This window comes from Zalophus californianus, chromosome 2, assembly GCF_009762305.2.
Source record: "Zalophus californianus isolate mZalCal1 chromosome 2, mZalCal1.pri.v2, whole genome shotgun sequence".
In the NCBI taxonomy this organism is placed as follows: domain Eukaryota; kingdom Metazoa; phylum Chordata; class Mammalia; order Carnivora; family Otariidae; genus Zalophus; species Zalophus californianus.
The window spans coordinates 62,463,153-62,483,339 of record NC_045596.1 but is presented as its reverse complement, the minus strand read 5'-3'; the positions used below and the strand labels follow the sequence as shown (position 1 = coordinate 62,483,339).

Genomic DNA, 20,187 nt, shown 5'->3' with positions numbered 1-20,187 from the left:
AAACAAAAAGAAAACTTACAAATCTGATGTAAAACTTAGAAAATTAGAAAACCAACAACAGCAAAAATCTCAGGGTAACAGGATAAAGAAAAAGAGCAAATAAATAAATTATAAATAAATTATAAATAGAAAAAGGTACCAACAAACAAATTCTAAAGGCCATACTAAAAAATAAAACTACTTTGAAAAGCACGTATAGGAGAATGTTCTGTACTTAGGCTCCGTGTGAGAAAATATGTAAGGGTGAAATGTTATGAAGTCTGCAACTTAATTTTCTGTGTTTTAGAAAATAAAAAAGATATTTATTATTTTCTCTAAGCAAACTACTTTTACTAGATTTTCTAAGCAAATGTGGAAAATTAGTGAATCTACGTGATGAGAATATAGTATATAGGTGTTCACTGTACTAGTCTTTCAACTTTCCATCCTTAAAATTTTTCAAAAGAAAAAACTGAAGAAAAATATGCAGACATTGACATTTACAAATAGGAGCTTAACTAGAGGTAAAAAATTATAAAGCAATAAATTCCAAGAAAATGTGTGGTATTTAATTTCTTTACTTTCTTACCAGAAACAATGAATATTGTTTAATTGCCCTTCAGATTTTCTTTTCTAAAGTGCTATGAACCCTGGACCCCCATTGTTCTAAGATAAAATGAAGATAAAACATCAAGATTCCTGATTTTATGGTTTTTTAGAAAATATTATAATGAAAAGTCATTTAAAAAATCCTCACTTTATGTACGTGTATACTTGAAAAGAATTCCTTCGAAGTGAAAAATTAAAACAAAAAGTTGACTGGAAATGAAGCAGGTCTGCAGTAACCATTCTTTCAAAGACCAAACACTTTTTATAAAGTGTGGAAAATTCTGACAAGTTGCTGTGCTGACAGCAAAACACTTAATAAAGGAAACAAGACTACAAAAAAAAAAATCTGAAATTAAGTAGATTCATAGTACATTGCACCCTTTAAAAGGTCCAGTGTGCATTACAATGCAAATCTATGTCTTTATCCTCAAACTTTATCCAACTTTGTTAATCACAAAAGACTTTTCAATTTGAAAACCAAAGCCTAAAACCCATGGAAACTACAATGAGTACTTCTACATATGTGAGATTCTAATAAAAGCTGGATTCAGACGTAAAAGTTAGCTTAGTTGAGGGGGCCAGGTTAAAAAAAAAAAGTTAGCTTAGTTGCTAGTTGAAAACATATATACAGAAACATGGCGCTGATTTTATAGGCTCTTTTAGGAGTATATGTAACAGGCCATGAGAGTCATATAATTTATTATGGTATTAAATACTACGATAGGCTAAATACACCAAGTAAGCACACTGCAAATTTTCTTTTAAACTACAGTGCATGTCCTCTGTTCCAGATAAATGCTTCCTACTACAAGTCTTAATGTGCCATATTTTACAGCTCTAGTAGTTTTTTCCTAATGAAAAGTTCTGTCCCTTAATCTCCACCATTCTCAGCAACTACAACATTACCACACCTGTTTTGGAAATATGTGAGGCAGTCAACATTAACAAAAGTGAAAGGAGACAAAGAGAGAACATTTTAGTATTTGACAAATATAAAAGTATTCTGTGTGTCTCTGTAAAATGGGAAATCCCATATTAATTAAAAATTAGAAAGAACTTTTACCTTATAATAAAGGAAAATAAGAAATAAAGGGAAATAAGAAAGCCAATCAACAATGCAGCTGTCCTGTAATTACACTTAGAAGTCCAAAAAAAAGTAGGCTGGAGGCCAAGTATCTTAAATCACACAAGAAATCTATCAAAGAGAAAAAAATACAACGCATGTTCTGAAAGCCTCACGGCTAACATAAAATGTATTTGTGATATGTTATAAAATACTAATAGGCACCCTTTGAAAATTACTTCAAAGTCTTTATCCTGGCAGGTTTATGCTATAATATCTGGATACAGTTTAATTTTCTTGTGTGTAATGTCAAAATATATACCTGGCTAAGCATTTCTATAATTCTCTCATTCTGAGAAATTCTGGGAATTAAAATTTTCACTTTTAATATTACTCCATTAGGACTGTTTGAAAAGTTGGGTATAAATCAAATTTTTATAAAACAAGACATTGATTCACTATATATACATTTAAAATGTCTTTATTTCTAACTGATCTTCAATTGGCAGTAGCTTTTGTTATTCATGTATTTGTATATTCATTCATTCAACAATTACTTATTGAGCACCTACTATTTGTCAGGTACTATTCTAAGAATTGGGGATACAGCAATAAACAAAATGAACAAAAATTCCTTTTATTTTCTTATCCTTTTAGGTTTCTTGGCTCCTCCTCAGCTGTGCCAAAGCCTTAATTGTCTCTCAAATCCAGCCAATCTTCTTTTAAATAAAGTTTTTCTGGGCACATGGCCACTCAGCTAGCACAGATTTTCAGCTAAGTCATGTGCATAAGCTCTGAACCATGGTATGGGGGCAGAAATGATGAGGTCAATGGTTTACATGCTTGAAAGAAAGTTGCTTGCTCTCCACCTCCTTCTTGCCTCCTTCACACAGGCTACAAATCAGACATGGTTTCAGCAAGATTCAACCACACAGAATAAAAGACCCTAGGAGATGGGGAAAAAAAGGGTGGGGGGGAAGAACCTTGACCCCTGGATGACTCTGGAGCAGAACAGTCCCAAACTGCGCACCAACTCAAACTTGGGAGAAAAATAACTTTCTACTGTGGTTAAGTCACTGTTATTTGGTCCCTTTAAAACAGCTGACCAGGGGTGCCCGGGTGGCTCAGATAGTTAAGCGTCTGCCTTCAGCTCAGGTCATGATTTCAGGGTCCTGCGATCGAGCCCCGCATCAGGCTCCCTGAAGGGAGCCTGCTTCTCCTTCTCCCTCTCCCTCTACTGTTCCCCCTACTTGTGCTCTCTCGCTGTCAAATAAGTAAAATCTTTAAAAACAAAACAAAACAAAAACCAACTAAACCAATATAGATGTGTAGGAGTCCACTCATCATTTTGTGTATTATTTTAAAATATGAATAATGACCGTGAATTTACCTGGTATATATTTTCAGACTCCTCATAGAAGCCATCCTTGATCTACTCCATGCCATGATTACATCAATCCCTGCTTCTTTTGTGCAACTTCTTTATATTTTATATGTATCTCTAAGATTACACTTATCACACTTTACTATAGTTTATTTCCATATTTATCTATTAGATGTGTCTTTCTTAACAAAAATGTCTTCTTTTTTGTATCACACTATGGCAAAGAGTCAGTACTTAATATTTATTAAATAAAACACATTAGTTTTTGTTTTGTTTTTTTCTTTTTTGGTTAGGTTATAAATGAACTAGTAATTTTTCCTATTCAAAGAATAAAGTTTAAGAAAAATCAATAAATGAAGATATTTTTAATATAGGATGCAGTGAAAATCTCTAATACATTATGGGTCAGAAAAATCAGTCCCAAACACTGGGCAGAAAAGGCCTTATTTTTAGTAATTAGCATATGCCAGGCAATCTCAGTGTTTGTAAACACTTCAATTTTACAAGCACCTTCAATGACCATAGCTCTTGTCAATTTCATTTAGTAGGCACTAGTAAACAGAGCAAGTCATGGTAGAGGTGAGTCAGACAGGGTCCACAGTAAAGGGAGTCACAGGAGCCCACACAGAAAAAAAAAGAGAGTGGGGGAGAATCAGAACAGGCCTAGAAATGTGAGAAAAAAGGAGTAAGAATGGGGGGAACAGATGAGGAAACTCAGAATCTTAAGAAGAACAGAAGACTGTAACTAAAGAAGAAAACAATGGTAATGTTTACCTTGGAATTTTTAAGCTATTAAAAGTACACACACACACACACACACACACACACCAGTAATACATGACCTAACAAACTGATAAAATGATTACATTTGATAATATCTAATTCTGGTGAGTATGTGAGGCACCATAACATGCTACTGGATGAATTATAAGTTAATATGAGCATTTTAGAAAGCAATTTAGTGATAGTTACAATAACATTTTCAATATGCATTCTATTTCTGGAAATTTGCCTTCTGGGTATACTTGGAAAAAACTGGCAATATGTATTTGTAAGAATGTCATTAAAATATTATTGTTAATAGAAAAAAACTGGACATGATCTAAATGTCCATCAACAGGAAATGATTATTGTACATGCACACAAGGGAATACAACTCTATGCAACCATTAAAAAGAACAGAGCAGATCTCTTTGCATCTTTGAAGACATCCATGCCATTTTAAGTGAAAAAGAAAGGTATGGAACAGTGTGTGTGGCATATCCTGTATGTGAGTGAATTTTTATAAGGGTGTTTGTTACGCCTTAACATTTCTAGGACAAAAAACTATTTTTTTTTAGTGTATTTATTTTAGGGTCGCCTGGGTGGCTCAGTCAGTTGGGCTTCCAGCTCTTGATTCCAGCTCAGGTCATGATCTCACTGAGATGGAGCCCCATGTTGGTCTCCACACTCAGTAGGGAGTCTACTAGAGATTATCTCTCCCTCTCCCTCTGCCCCTCCCCCTGCTCATGCTCTCTAAAATAATAAATTAACTTTAAAACATCCATTTTAAAATGTATTTATTTTTAGTTATCTCTACACCCAACATGGGGCTTGAACTTATGACCCTGGGATCAAGAATCAGGTGCTCTTCTGACTGAGCCAGCCAGACACCCAAACAAAAAACTATTAATAAAAGTTCTAGGACGAGGCGGAGCAAGATGGCGGAGGAGTAGGAGACTTAGATTTCGTTTGGTCTCAGGAATTCAGCTGAATAGGGATCAAACCATTCTGAACACCTACGAACTCAACAGGAGATCCAACAGGAGAGTAGCAACAACTCTCTGAACAGAGAAGCGACCACTTACTGGAAGGTAGGGCGTGCGGAGAAGTGAATCCGAGGCGATATTCGGAAGGATAGACAGCGGGGGAGGGGCCTCCGCCGGCCGCTTCTGGCAAGTGATAGAGCCGCGGAGCACAAAATCGGACCTTTTAGAAGTTGGCTCGGTGGAGGGACGTCGCTGCAGTGGCTAAGCGGGGGGTGGAATCCTCCCGGGACAGTGTGGTCTCAGGACCCTTGGAGTCACAGAGAGACCGGGGGTGCCTGAGTGCGCCAGACCTCCCAGGTATCAGACCAGGGAAGCCGGCTGCAGATACGGAGCAGAGTCGCGGGCTCTCAGCTCGGGGTTGCCATAAACTGTGATCCGCGGCCCAGTCGGGGCACGGCTCCCCCAGCAGGGACCCAACAAGCAGCAGATCCGGGGAGACTCCCCTTCCTTCCCGGGGAGGAGCGGTGCGGGAACGCACTGCAGGGATCTGCTGGGTTTGGAGACTCCGCGCGGGGTCGGGTGCCAGAGATAGCAACGCTCGATCACAGGCCGGGTGAGCACGGAGTGCGGCTGGAGACGGGGGACACGGAAGTGACTGCTTTTCTCTGGGGGCGCACTGAGGAGCAGGGCCCCGAGTTCTCAGCTCCTCCGAGTGGAGATTGGGAGGCCACCATTTCTGCCCTGGTCCTCCAAAGCTGTACCGAGAGCTTGCAGGGAACAAAAGCTCCTGAGAGCAAACCGGAGCAGCTTCCTTAGCCCGGACCGACAAGGGCGGGGCAATTCCGCCTCCGGCAAAGACATTTGGAAACCACACCAACAGGCCCCTCCCCCAGAAGATCAACACAAACAGCCAGCAAGCCAAGACCAAGTTGATCGATCAAGGAGAATAGGAGAACTCCAGCGCTAGGGGAATGCTGCACATAGATTCATGGATTTTTTTTTTTTTTTTTTACCATGATTCATTATTTCATCAAAGTTAATTTTTGTTGACTGTTTTTTTTATTTTTCTTTTTCCCTTTTTCAACCAACATCTTATAAATCCCTTTTTTAAAAAAAAAAAACATTTTTTATTTTTCATTTTTAGAGTCCTATTTTATCCCTTCATAGTAGTTACCCTTATTTTTGGCATATATATATAAGTTGTTCTCTCTTTAAAATTTTGAGGTACAGTTTCTTCTAACAGATCAAAATATACTCTAAATCACTAGTGTATGGCTTTGTTCTAGTCTCCTGCCTGATCACATTCTCTCCCTTTTTCCTTTTTTTTTCTTAAATCTTCTTTCTTTTTTCAAACAACTTATTTTACCAAGTCCTTTTCTAAAATCTTTTATAATTTTCATCTTTACAGTCATCTTCCATCCCTTCATTGTATCAACCCTTATTTGGTACATATATGTCTTTCTTCCTTTAAAATTTTAGGAGGCACTTTTTTCTAACAGACCAAAATACGCCCAAAATCTAGTGTGTGGCACTGATCTATGCACTAGCCTGATCATATTTGATCATATTCTGCCTTTTTTGTATTGTTTTGTTTTTGTTTTTATCTTTTTTTTTCTTTTTCTCTTTCTTTTTTCTTTCTTTCCCTTTCTTTTCCCCTGGTTTCAGGTCTGATTTGTATACACTATATTTGCTGGGGACGTTGTAAACCTGTTAGCATTTTGTTCTCTCATTCATCTATTCTCCTCTGGACAAAATGACAAGACGAAAGAAATCACCTCAGCAAAAAGAACAAGAGGTAGTACCGTCAGCCAGGGACCTACTCAATACGGACATTAGTACGATGTCGGACCTAGAGTTCAGAATCATGACTTTAAAGATACTAGCTGGGCTTGAAAAAAGCGTGGAAGTTATTAGAGAAACCCTTTCTGGAGAAATAAAAGAACTAAAATCTAACCAAATCGAAATCAAAAAGGCTATTGATGAGGTGCAATCAAAAATGGGGGCACTAAATGCTAGGATAAATGAGGCAGAAGAGAGAATCAGCGATATAGAAGACCAAATGATGGAAAATAAAGAGGCTGAGAAAAAGAGAGAGAAACAACTACAGGATCACGAGGGCAGAATTCGAGAGATAAGTGATATGATAAGACGAAACAACATTAGAATAATTGGGATCCCAGAAGAAGAAGAGAGAGAGAGAGGGGCAGAAGGTATATTGGAGCAAATTATAGCAGAGAACTTCCCTAATGTGAGGAAGGAAACAGGCATTAAAATCCAGGAGGCACAGAGAACCCCTCTCAAAATCAATAATAATAGGTCAACACCCCGACATCTAATAGTAAAACTTACGAGTCTCAGAGACAAAGAGAAAATCCTGAAAGCAGCTCGGGAGAAGAGACATGTAACCTACAATGGTAGAAACATTAGATTGGCAACAGACCTATCCACAGAGACCTGGCAGGCCAGAAAGGACTGGCAAGATATCTTCAGAGCACTAAACGAGAAAAATATGCAGCCAAGAATACTATATCCAGCTAGGCTATCATTGAAAATAGAAGGAGAGATAAAAAGCTTCCAGAACAAACAAAAACTAAAGGAATTTGCAAACACGAAACCAGCCCTCCAAGAAATATTGAGAGGGGTCCTCTAAGCAAAGAGAGAACCTAAAAGCAGCAAAGAGCAGAAACGAACACAGACAACAGACAGTTAACAGTCACCTTACAGGTAATACAATGGCACTAAATTCATACCTTTCAATAGTTACCCTGAATGTAAATGGGCTAAATGCCCCAATCAAAAGACACAGGCTATCAGATTGGATTAAAAAACAAGACCCATCAATATGCTGTCTGCAAGAGACTCATTTTAGACCCAAAGACACCCCCAGATTGAAAGTGAGGGGGTGGAAAACCATTTACCATGCTAATGGACACCAAAAGAAAGCTGGGGTGGCAATCCTTATATCAGACAAACTAGATTTTAAAACAAAGACTGTAATAAGAGATGAGGAAGGACACTATATCCTACTTAAAGGATCTATCCAACAAGAAGATCTAACAATTGTAAATATCTATGCCCCGAACATGGGAGCAGCCAATTATATAAGGCAATTAATAACAAAAGCAAAGAAACACATTGACAACAATACGATAATAGTGGGGGACTTTAACACCCCTCTGACTGAAATGGACAGATCATCTAAGCAAAAGATCAACAAGGAAATAAAGACTTTAAATGACACACTGGACCAAATGGACTTCACAGATATATTCAGAACATTCCATCCCAAAGCAAAGGAATACACATTCTTCTCTAGTGCCCATGGAACATTCTCCAGAATTGATCACATCCTAGGTCACAAATCAGGTCTCAATCGGTACCAAAAGATTGGGATCATTCCCTGCATATTTTCAGACCACAAGGCTTTGAAACTAGAACTCAACCACAAGAGGAAAGTCGGAAAGAACTCAAATACATGGAGGCTAAAGAGCATCCTACTAAAGAATGAATGGGTCAACCAAGAAATTAAAGAAGAATTAAAAAAATTCATGGAAACCAATGAAAATGAAAACACAACTGTTCAAAATCTTTGGGATACAGCAAAGGCAGTCCTGAGAGGAAAGTATATAGCAATACAAGCCTTTCTCAAGAAACAAGAAAGGTCTCAAATACACAACCTAACCCTACACCTAAAGGAGCTGGAGAAAGAACAGCAAAGAAAGCCTAAACCCAGCAGGAGAAGAGAAATCATAAAGATCAGAGCAGAAATCAATGAACTAGAAACCAAAAGAACAGTAGAACAGATCAACGAAACTAGGAGCTGGTTCTTTGAAAGAATTAACAAGATTGATAAACCCCTGGCCAGACTTATCAAAAAGAAAAGAGAAATGACCCAAATCAACAAAATCATGAATGAAAGAGGAGAGATCACCACCAACACCAAAGACATACAAACAATTATAAGAACATATTATGAGCAACTCTATGCCAGCAAATTAGATAACCTGGAAGAAATGGGTGCATTCCTAGAGATGTATCAACTACCAAAATTGAACCAGGAAGAAATAGAAAACCTGAACAGACCTATAACCGCTAAGGAAATTGAAACAGTCATCAAAAATCTCCCAAGAAACAAAAGCCCAGGGCCAGACGGCTTCCCAGGGGAATTCTATCAGACATTTCAAGAAGAATTAATACCTATTCTCCTGAAACTGTTTCAAAAAATAGAAATGGAAGGGAAACTTCCAAACTCATTTTATGAGGCCAGCATTACCTTGATCCCAAAACCAGACAAAGACCCCATCAAAAAAGAGAATTACAGACCAATATCCTTGATGAACATGGATGCAAAAATTCTCACCAAAATACTAGCCAATAGGATCCAACAGTACATTAAAAGGATTATTCACCACGACCAAGTGGGATTTATCCCTGGGCTGCAAGGCTGGTTCAACATCCGCAAATCAATCAACATGATACAATACATTAACAAAAGAAAGAACAAGAATCATATGATCCTCTCAATAGATGCAGAAAAAGCATTTGACCAAGTACAGCATCCTTTCTTGATCAAAACTCTTCAGAGTATAGGGATAGAGGGTACATACCTCAATATCATAAAAGCCATCTATGAAACACCTACAGCGAATATCATCCTCAATGGGGAAAGGCTGAGAGCTTTTCCCCTAAGGTCAGGAACGTGGCAGGGATGTCCACTCTCACCACTGCTATTCAACATAGTATTAGAAGTCCTAGCCACAGCAATCAGACAACAAAAAGAAATCAAAGGCATCCAAATCGGCAAAGAGGAAGTCAAACTCTCACTCTTTGCAGATGATATGATACTGTATGTGGAAAACCCAAAAGACTCCACCCCAAAACTGCTAGAACTCATACAGGAATTCAGTAAAGTAGCAGGATATAAAATCAATGCACAGAAATCAGTGGCATTCCTATACACCAACAACAAGACAGAAGAGAGACAAATCAAGGAGTCGATCCCATTTACAATTGCACCCAAAACCATTAGATACCTAGGAATAAATCTAACCAAAGAGGCAAAGGATCTGTACTCAGAAAACTATAAAATACTCATGAAAGAAATTGAAGACACAAAGAAATGGAAAAACGTTCCATGCTCATGGATTCGGAGAATCAACATTGTGAAGATGTCAATGCTACCTAGAGCAATCTACACATTCAATGCAATCCCCATCAAAATACCATCCACTTTTTTCAAAGAAATGGAACAAATAATCCTAAAATTTGTATGGAACCAGAAGAGACCCAGAATAGCCAGAGGAATACTGAAAAAGAAAAGCAAAGCTGGTGGCATCACAATTCCGGACTTCCAGCTCTATTACAAAGCTGTCATCATCAAGACAGTATGGTACTGGCACAAAAACAGACACATCGATCAATGGAACAGAATCGAGAGCCCAGAAATGGACCCTCAACTCTATGGTCAACTTATCTTTGACAAAGCAGGAAAGAATGTCCAATGGAAAAGAGACAGTCTCTTCAACAAATGGTGTTGGGAAAATTGGACAGCCACATGCAGAAGAATGAAACTGGACCATTTCCTTACACCACACACAAAAATAGACTCCAAATGGTTGAAAGACCTAAATGTGAGACAGGAGTCCATCCAAATCCTAAAGGAGAACACAGGTAGCAACCTTTTCGACCTTAGCCGCAGCAACTTCTTCCTAGAAACATTGCCAAAGGCACGGGAAGCCAGGGCAAAAATGAACTATTGGGATTTCATCAAGATAAAAAGCTTTTGCACAGCGAAAGAAACAGTCCACAAAACCAAAAGACAACCGACAGAATGGGAGAAAATATTTGCAAATGACATATCAGATAAAGGGCTAGTATCCAAAATCTATAAAGAACTTATCAAACTCAACACCCAAAGAACAAATAATCCAATCAAGAAATGGGCAGAAGACATGAACAGACATTTCTCCAAAGAAGACATCCAAATGGCCAACAGGCACATGAAAAAGTGCTCAACATCGCTCGGCATCAGGGAAATCCAAATCAAAACCTCAATGAGATACCACCTCACACCCGTCAGAATGGCTAAAATTAACAAGTCAGGGAACAACAGATGTTGGCAGGGATGTGGAGAAAGGGGAACCCTCCTACACTGTTGGTGGGAATGCAAGCTGGTGCAACCCCTCTGGAAAACAGTATGGAGGTTCCTGAAACAGTTGAAATTAGAGCTACCGTTCGATCCAGCAATTGCACTACTGGGTATTTACCACAAAGATACAAATGTAGGGACCCGAAGGGGTACGTGTACCCCAATGTTTATAGCAGCAATGTCCACCATAGCCAAACTGTGGAAAGAGCCAAGATGTCCATCGACAGATGAATGGATAAAGAAGATGTGGTATATATACACAATGGAATATTATGCAGCCATCAAAAGGAATGAGATCTTGCCATTTGCAACGACGTGGATGGAACTGGAGGGTGTTATGCTGAGTGAAATAAGTCAATCAGAGAAAGACATGTATCACATGACCTCACTGATATGAGGAATTCTTAATCTCAGGAAAGAAACTGAGTGTTACTGGAGTGGTTGGGGGTGGGAGGGATGGGGTGGCTGGGTGATAGACATTGGGGAGGGTATGTGCTACGGTGAGCAGTGTGGATTGTGCAAGACTGTTGAATCACAGTTCTGTACTTCTGAAACAAATAACGCAACATATTTTAAGAAAAAAGAAAAAGAAGATAACAGGAGAGGAAGAAAAGGGGAGTATGTCAGAGGGGGAGACGAACCATCAGAGATGATGGACTCTGAAAAACAAACTGAGGGTTCTAGAGGGGAGGGGGGTAGGGGGATGGGTTAGCCTGGTGATGGGTATTGAGGAGGGCACGTTCTGCATGGAGCACTGGGTGTTATGAACAAACAATGAATCATGGAACACTGCACCAAAAACTAATGATGTAATATATGGTGATTAACATAACAATAAAAAAAAGTTCTAGGAGAAAACATTGCAGGGAGAGGGACTTTAGTGTATCCTTTTTGTAAACTGCTTGAATTTAACCAAGTGCATATATTAATTTGAAAATTTAAAAGTGTCAACAGAGTTATGTGAACATTATATATTGTTTTCTATATTATAAACTCAGAAAAATCATTTTAAAATTATCAAATTACTATCTGAAATTGAACTGCTATTTAGAATATATATACTAGCCAGGCTAGCCAGGTACATAATTAATGTCTCAAAGTTTTTAGAGGATCTACCTTAGTTTCATCTCTTTTTCATGGAAAGAACCATAATTTTTAAAGTAAGTTAGGGTCCAGTTAAATGTGTTTTTCTCCCCTGTGAATTTTTATTTTTAGTTTAAAATCTTTCCCTTAAATTTGGTCACTTAGCAATTTACTTTTATCCCAACCAACATATCCTTCATGCTGAGAAAAAATAAATGGTGACTACTTGACAGTCAGCTGACTGAAAAATAAAATATAGCAATGATAATCTATTGTGTTTGCATGATGTTCAACATATCACTTAAAAGGCATTTTCATAAATAAAAACTTGAAAATAATAAAAAATAAAGAATATTTAGCCACAAATGAAAGAAATAAATATATAAAAACATATTTTCTTTCAAAAAAAAAATAAATGGCATTTTCACTGATATGAGCATTTGATCTGACAGCATGCAGTCATAGCCAATCTCATGAATATGTAAATTATAGACATAAATGGTAGGAAAGATCAGCAACAAAACTAATTTACCTGTAAGTAACACTGCTGCCAAATGTTAGATACTGGTTGGCTATAAGAGCATTTGTACAGGTTTGATATACAAGGGCATTAGTGGTTGAGTTCTAATACCCAAGATACTAATCTTCAAGTCAGATAACTAAGAAAGATCATTCAACTGATTGTACTCATCCCTTTGATACAGAAGGAAAGCCAGATTAAACTAATCAAGATCAATTTTATATTACATCGATACTAGAACTGGATCTTGAAGCCATGTGGCAGTACAGACCCTTTGAGAATCGTAACAAGGGATACCAAAACAATTTAACTGAAGTACGACAGTCTCTCTTCTACAGGCAGATAGAAACACAAAATTAATACATTTCACTCTTCCAAAAAAAAACTTTTTAGATCAGGGGTCAGCAAACCTTTCTCTAAAGAGCCAGAGAGTAAATATTTCGGTTTTTCAGGCTACATATAATCTCTGTAGCAAATTCTTTGTTTTGTTTTATTTTTTACAGCCCTTTAAAGTTGTAAAGAGTATTCTTAGCTCATGGGCTGTACAAAAACTGTCAGCAATTGGATTTGGCCCACGAACTATAGTTTTTTGACCCCTGATCTAGATACCTTCCTACCTTCTACGTACCAAACTAAGAACCCCTAATAGGTATGTAATACTGTCAGTGCTCCTTCATCTGCATACTCCTTCTAAATCCAGTCCTCATATCACACAGGTGGCAAAAACAAATGAACAAAAAACCCAACATCTTCAATATTTCCAACTGTATAGTAAGAATAATATCACTCAGGGCGCCTAAGTTGCTCAGTCAGTTGGGCAAACAACTCTTGGTTTTGGCTCAGGTCATGATCTCGGGGTCCTGGAATCAAGCCCCATGTGGGGCTCCACACTTAGTGGGGAGTCTGCTTGGGGATTCTCTTTCCCTCTGCACCCCCCTGCTTGTGTTCTCTCTCTCAAATAAATAAATCTTTAAAAAAAAGAAGAACATCACTCATAGAAATCTCAAACTTTTGAGAAAGATATATTACTTTGTTTTAAAATCTTTGTTATCTCTGATAATTATAAATAAAATTCATGTAATACTTACATTAGATACAACTGTAAACACATTTTTATTCCTTTTTAAATAACTATATTGGGGTATACTTGACACACTGAACATTTTTAACTTGATTGAGGTATATTTTGCATATCATATTATTTACCATTTTCTAATTTATGTTTCTTGATTTTGTAGTAAGCTTACCAGATTGTGCAACCATCACCATAATTCAGTTTTAAAATATCTTCATCACCCCAGTATGATCTCTCATGCATTTACTGTTAGTGCCTATACTTCCTGCTCCAACCCCTGCCCAAGGCAGCCACTCACCTAGTTTTTGTCTTTATAGTTTTACCTTTTCATATAAATGATATCACATATATGTGGTTTCTATGTCTGATTTTTCACTAAGCATTATGATTTGTGAATCATCCACATCAGAGCAGGCATCCATAGTACTCATTGCTGAATGGTATTCCACAGGATATGTTGCACATTCCTAAAGTGTCAATTTATTAAGTTTTGACATATGCATATACTCGTGAAAACCTCATCAGTCAAAATAACAAACATGTCAATCACCCCCAAAATTCCATGTGCTCCTTTGTAATCCCTCCTTCCCACCCCTCCCTATCCACTTATGCCCAAAGCAATAACCAGTCTGCTTTCTTTCACTATACATTAATGATACTATATAAGTTTGTATTTGCCAGAATTTATATAAATAGAATCATACAGTATGTACTCCTCTGGCTTTCACTCAGTATAATCATTTTTAAATTCATCCATGTTAAAGCATGTATCAATTATTTTTTATTACTAAAAAATATTCTATTACACAGATATAACAAAGATTGTTTATACATTCACCTGTCAATGGACATGTGGAATGTTTCCAGTTTTTAGCTATTACAAATAAATCTGTTATAAGCATTTGTTCATAAGTTTTTGTATGGACGTATGTCTTCATTTCTCCTAGATAAATATCTAAAAGTGGAATAATGGATCATCTAGCAGGTGGATGTTAAATTGCTTTTTTTTCTAAAGATGTATTTATTTATTTTAGAGACAGAGAATGAGCAAGCAAGTGGGAGGAGGGGAAGAGGGAGAAAGAGAATCCTGAAGCAGACTCCCCGCTGAGTGTGGAGCCCAATGTGGGGCTCAATCCCAGGACCCTGAGATTATGACCTGAACCAAAATCAAGAGTTGGCCACCCAACTGACTGAGCCACCCAGGCACTCCTGGATGTTAAATTTCTTAAACTGCCAAATTGTTTGCCAAAGAGGTTGTATCATTTTACACTGCCAGAGTAGTGTAAATGTTCCAGTCTCTCCACATCCTTACCAATACTTGCTATGGATCAGTCTTTTTTAATTTTAATCATTCCAATAGATGTGTAGTGATATCTCACTGTGATTTTAATTTGTATTTCTGTAACAACTAATAATGTTGAGCATCTTTCAAAGTATTTGTCCTCTGTTTGCCATGTGTTTGTCACACCTTGGTGAGGTATGTTCAAATCTTTTGCTGATTTTTAAAACTGGGTTTTTTTATTACTGAGCTTTAAGAGCTCTTTATATATTATGGATTTATCAGTTACATGATTTGTAAATATTTTATCCCAGTCTGTGACTTATCTTAACAATGTCTTTTAAAGAGTAAATGCTTTAAATTTTTATACAGTGCAATTTATCAATTTCTCTTGTGGATCATGCTATGCTTTTCATTTCATATCTAAAAAAAAAAAAGAATCACTCCCTAACTCAACTTTTTCTTCCACAAATTTTATAATTTTAGGCTTTATGTTTAGGTCTTTGATACACTTTGAGCTAATTATATGTGGTATGAAGTTATGGGTCAAAGTTTATTTTACTATATATAGATATTCAATTGTTCTGGTACCATTTCTCGAAATGACTTAATGTTTATCCATTAAAAATGACTTTGCAACATGTTTTAAATCAGTTGTCCACATACATTTTGTTTTGATTTTTGGGACTCTATTCTACTCCATTATCATTTTGTCTTTTTTGATGTCAATACCACAGTGTCTTAAATACTGTAGCTTTATAAATCTTGAAATCAGGTAGACCTCTAACTTTGCTATTTGTTGAAGTTGTTTTAGTTATTCTAGAACATTTGTATTTCCATATGAATTTCAGAATCAGCTTGCTAGTTTCTACAAAAAAAAAAGGCTAAATGGGATTTTGATCAAGAATGTACTAAATCTATACATTACTTTGGGGACAAGTGACATCTTAACAATATTGGATTTACTGACCTATAAATATGGTACACCTCATCAATTATTAGATCTTCTTTAATTTCCCTCAACTGTGTCTTGAAATTTTCAGTGTATGGATCTTTCACATCTTTTGTCAGATTTATCTCTAAGTATTTCTTATTTTTGATATTACTATAAATTATTATTTTTAAATTTTAACTTTTTAAAAAATTTAATTTCTAATTGTTGCTGTTATATAGAAGCAAAAATGATTTTTGTATATTTGTATCCTGCAACCTTAACTTACTTCTTTGTTTTAGTAGTTAGATTATATCGTCTGTGAATAATCACTATCTTACTTTTTCCTTTCTAATCAGGATGCCTTGTTTTTTTGCCTGATTGCACTGCCTAGAATCCCTAGATCAATGCTGAACAGAAGTGGTTAAAGTGGATATCCTTAACTTGCTCCTGGTCTTAGAAAGAAAGTATTCAGTCTTTACCTCTAAGTATGACGTTAACTGTTGGTTTTTCTTAGATGCCTTTTATCAGGTTAAGGACATTAACTTCTATTCCTACTTTGCTGAGACTTTTTAATCAGGAATGAATGTTGGATTCTGTCAATTGCTTTCTCTGTATCTACTGAGATAATCAGACAGCTTTTGATTTATAGTTTGTTAATATGGTGAAATTTAACAATTGATCATTGAATGTTAAACTAATTTAGTATTCCTAGGATAAACCCTACTTGGTGATGACATGTTATCCTTTTTTCATATATACTGCTGGATTCCATTGGCTAAAATTTAGTTTATAATTTTAACATCTATTTTTCATAAATGATACTGGACTGTATCTTTCTTTGCCTGATTTTGGTATCAAGGTAATGCTGATTATCTTAGGTGAAAGAGTAAATCAGGTCCCTATTACTCCATGTTAGCCAGAAGTAGAAGTCTGCTTTATAGTCATTATTTCAACTACTCCTTCCTAGCCTAGAAAATATGCATCATTATTAACTTCATTTTGCATTTAGGGGAAATGGGGAATGGGGGAAAACTGAGGCTCAGAGAGCAAGGGAACACAATTCCAATCCGGAACTAGGGTATGAATCCAGAGAGTATAAATCTAAAATCCACTCTCTTAATCTGCTATACTATATAATACTATAATATTTAAGTAGTATTCAACAAGATTCTCTTAAACACAGAAATTAATTTATTTTTCATTAAGAAAAAACATTCTACCTCTAAATGATACAAGTAGTTTGACCTGGAGCTCATGTAATCACTTAAGAACTATGGTATTTGTTGAGAAGAATAAATGAGATGCCACAGTTTCTTATACAGAGTCAGGATCCATATAAACTATTAACTCCTGAATATACGGAAAATATTACTTAACCAAAAGAAAAGATCCAGCTGAAAAGAAATAGTCTTACAAAGATGTCCTGTAGTCCCCAAAAGTCCAACCAAAACAGTAACAATGGGGCACCTGGGTGGTTCAGTCAGTTGAGCATCCGACTTGGTTTTGGCTCAGGTCATGATCTCATGGGCTGTGGGATCAAGCCCTGTGTTGGGCTCCCCACTCAGTGGGGAATCTTCTTGAAGAGTCTCTCCCTCTGCCCCTCCCCCTCTCTCTAAAATAAAATAAAATGAATCTCTAAAAACAAAAAACACTAACAACTGCTGCTACCATTTCAAATTTTTATTTAATCTTCAAAACCACATTGTGAAATAAATATTACTACGTAAATGCGATAACTCAGGAATTGGAGACACAACATTAAGAAACTTGTTTAAAGTCTGCCATCCCATAAGCAGCAGAACAGGTATTCAAACCTAAGACTCTTATAGCTTTATAATATTTTCTTAAAATTTCCTTTTTTTTTTGTTTTTTTACATTTCATCCCTAACAAACAAGAAGCACTGTCAAGGGCCTTTTGGAAATAAGGAAAGTACAACATCAGATTTTAGCAGAACACAATGCCACACAATTGGTGCCAAGCTCTGATGTAATGACAGCAATGAGGGCTTTCCCAATCCCTGACTAGATTACATTGTTTTGCCCTCTTTCTAAAGCAAGTTTTCCTTCCATAAAACTAGCTAAGTACCTTTTCTCTACTTCTGATGATCTATAGTAGGCATAGCTCAATTAGCCTGGACTACTAGCTGGGGGCTGTAATGCAGAAATCCTCTAAGAGCAGGATGGGAAGAGGAATTACAGCTATTCAAGTAATTCCAGGCCTGAGGCAAGATGGTTTTGGGCAAAGAGCCTGGACTCCTGAAAAGACTGCCAACGTTCAAATACCTATTCTGCCTCATAGTTGCTGTGAGACTTTGGAAAGATTATTTAACCTCTTTGGCCTTCATCCATAAAATGGGGATGATAATTTGTCCTCTCATAGTGTTGAAGATTAAGAGAGAGAATATATGAAATGAAGAATGTTTAGAATAGTGCCTGGCACTTGCTAGGCACTGTTTAAATTTTATTATATATATCACTATTATTCCTATGGTTACTGAACAGTAAAAAGTATTTTAGAGATTCCTCAGCATAAAGAAGATATTAGCAAATAACTATATATCTAAAAACATAGTCCTATAAACCTGACATATCTATATCAGAGTCCAAAAAATAGCTTTGAGAGTTGATTTCCAGCATCTTCTATAAGGAGGCAGTTTTTAAAACCCAAGCAGGGATAATCAAAACAATTCATAAAAACAAAGCAAATTACTCAATTCCAGTATAGTAGCATTAAATACCTACTATGCACTCAGCATTATGCAATGTTCCACAGGGGATGTACAAGATCTATCCCTACTCTCAATAAACTTAGAATATTAGAGAGCAAAAAATACATACATAGAACAATCAAATAAGACAAAATACAGTATCACTGAGTGGCACATGAAGGAATTCTCAAATACCATTAAAATTTATGAGTTCAATCTACAGAATAAAAAGAAATTATCTCTCTGTATATTTAGTGCTACTCCTGATGTTAGTGCCAAGAACAAGTTCAAAGGACTGGCATATTATAAATTGTCAGTCACTCAAGCAAAAAAAAAAAAAAAAAGATGGTTATTTAATAACAATTTCCATTGTAACTTACTGTTGCTATTTTGGTCTGGAGAAAGTTCTCCCTTTCTTCATCTACCTTAATTTCATGTCCAGTTTTAAATAATTCAAGCATTTTGGGGATGTCACGGCCAATGGAATCTGGTTAGAAAAATTAAAAATCCAGTTATCACTACAAATAAATAAGTAACAAAAATTACTGAATAAGAGAAACATTCATCCTGTATTAAGATATAGCAAACAAGTTGTAGCAGACAGACTTTCTAGAGTGGCCTCTGTGATGCTCATTTCCTGCTTTCATGCCCTTTTGTGACCCCCTCCTCTTGAATGTGGATGGGAGTTGCAAGTTACTTCTAACCAAGAGACAGGATGTTTACATGCACGTGATTACATTACATAAAACTGTAATGCCCATCTTGGAGGAGACTCTCTTCTTTACTGGTTTTGAAGAAGCAGCTGCAATGTTTTAAGTTGACATAGGAAAAGGGCCCCAAGATAAGAAACTGATGCCCTCAACCCAGCAGCCTATAAGGAACTGAATCCTGCCCCAAAGCCACATGAGTCCAGAAGTGGATCTTTCCCCAGTCAAGTCTCAGATGAAACCACAGCCCTGACTGATGCCTTGATTGAAGCTTTATGAGACAATGAAGCAGAGGACCCAGCTTAGGTGTACACACATTCCTAATATACAGAAACTATGAGATAGTAAATGTGTGTTGTTTTAAGCCACTAAATTTGTGGTAATATTGTTGCACACTAATAGAAAATCAGTAAGTAAGTTTATGCAAGGATGATGCTTATCACCCTTTAGAAACTTACGGACAAATTAAATCTATAATATTTTCTGTGATAAAAGCAAACAGTACAGTCTTGAAATCTTTTAGGAAGTTTTTACCTACTTTCATGTGAAACTCACCTGACCTGCCTTACCATAAAAAAGGGAAAGGAACTAGAAGTCACAAGATTTAGCAGTAGAAATAATAATCACAGTGACTGATAGTATAGAGGCAGTTCATTACTGCATAAATGGCTACAGAAGCTGGCATGAAAAAAGAGTTAAGAATTGTAACTCAATTTTTTGGTCCACAATAGCCAAACTGTGGAAAGAGCCAAGATGTCCATCGACAGATGAATGGATAAAGAAGATGTGGTATATATACACAATGGAATATTATGCAGCCATCAAAAGGAATGAGATCTTACCATTTGCAATGACATGGATGGAACTGGAGGGTGTTATGCTGAGTGAAATAAGTCAATCAGAGAAAGACATGTGTCATATGACCTCACTGATATGAGGAATTCTTAATC

The 20,187-nt window shown here is 36.6% G+C and overlaps 1 protein-coding gene across 5 annotated transcripts in view; it reads right to left on the bottom strand.

The window, feature by feature from the left end:
* MRPL1 (mitochondrial ribosomal protein L1) overlaps positions 1-20,187 on the bottom strand; it is a 106,521-nt gene that overhangs the window by 34,518 nt on the left and 51,816 nt on the right. For all 5 annotated transcript variants that reach the window (XM_027598925.1, XM_027598929.1, XM_027598926.1 and 2 more), the window contains exon 7: positions 18,911-19,017. In XM_027598925.1, coding sequence (XP_027454726.1) covers positions 18,911-19,017 — 107 coding nt within the window. The remainder of the gene's footprint in view (positions 1-18,910; positions 19,018-20,187) is intronic.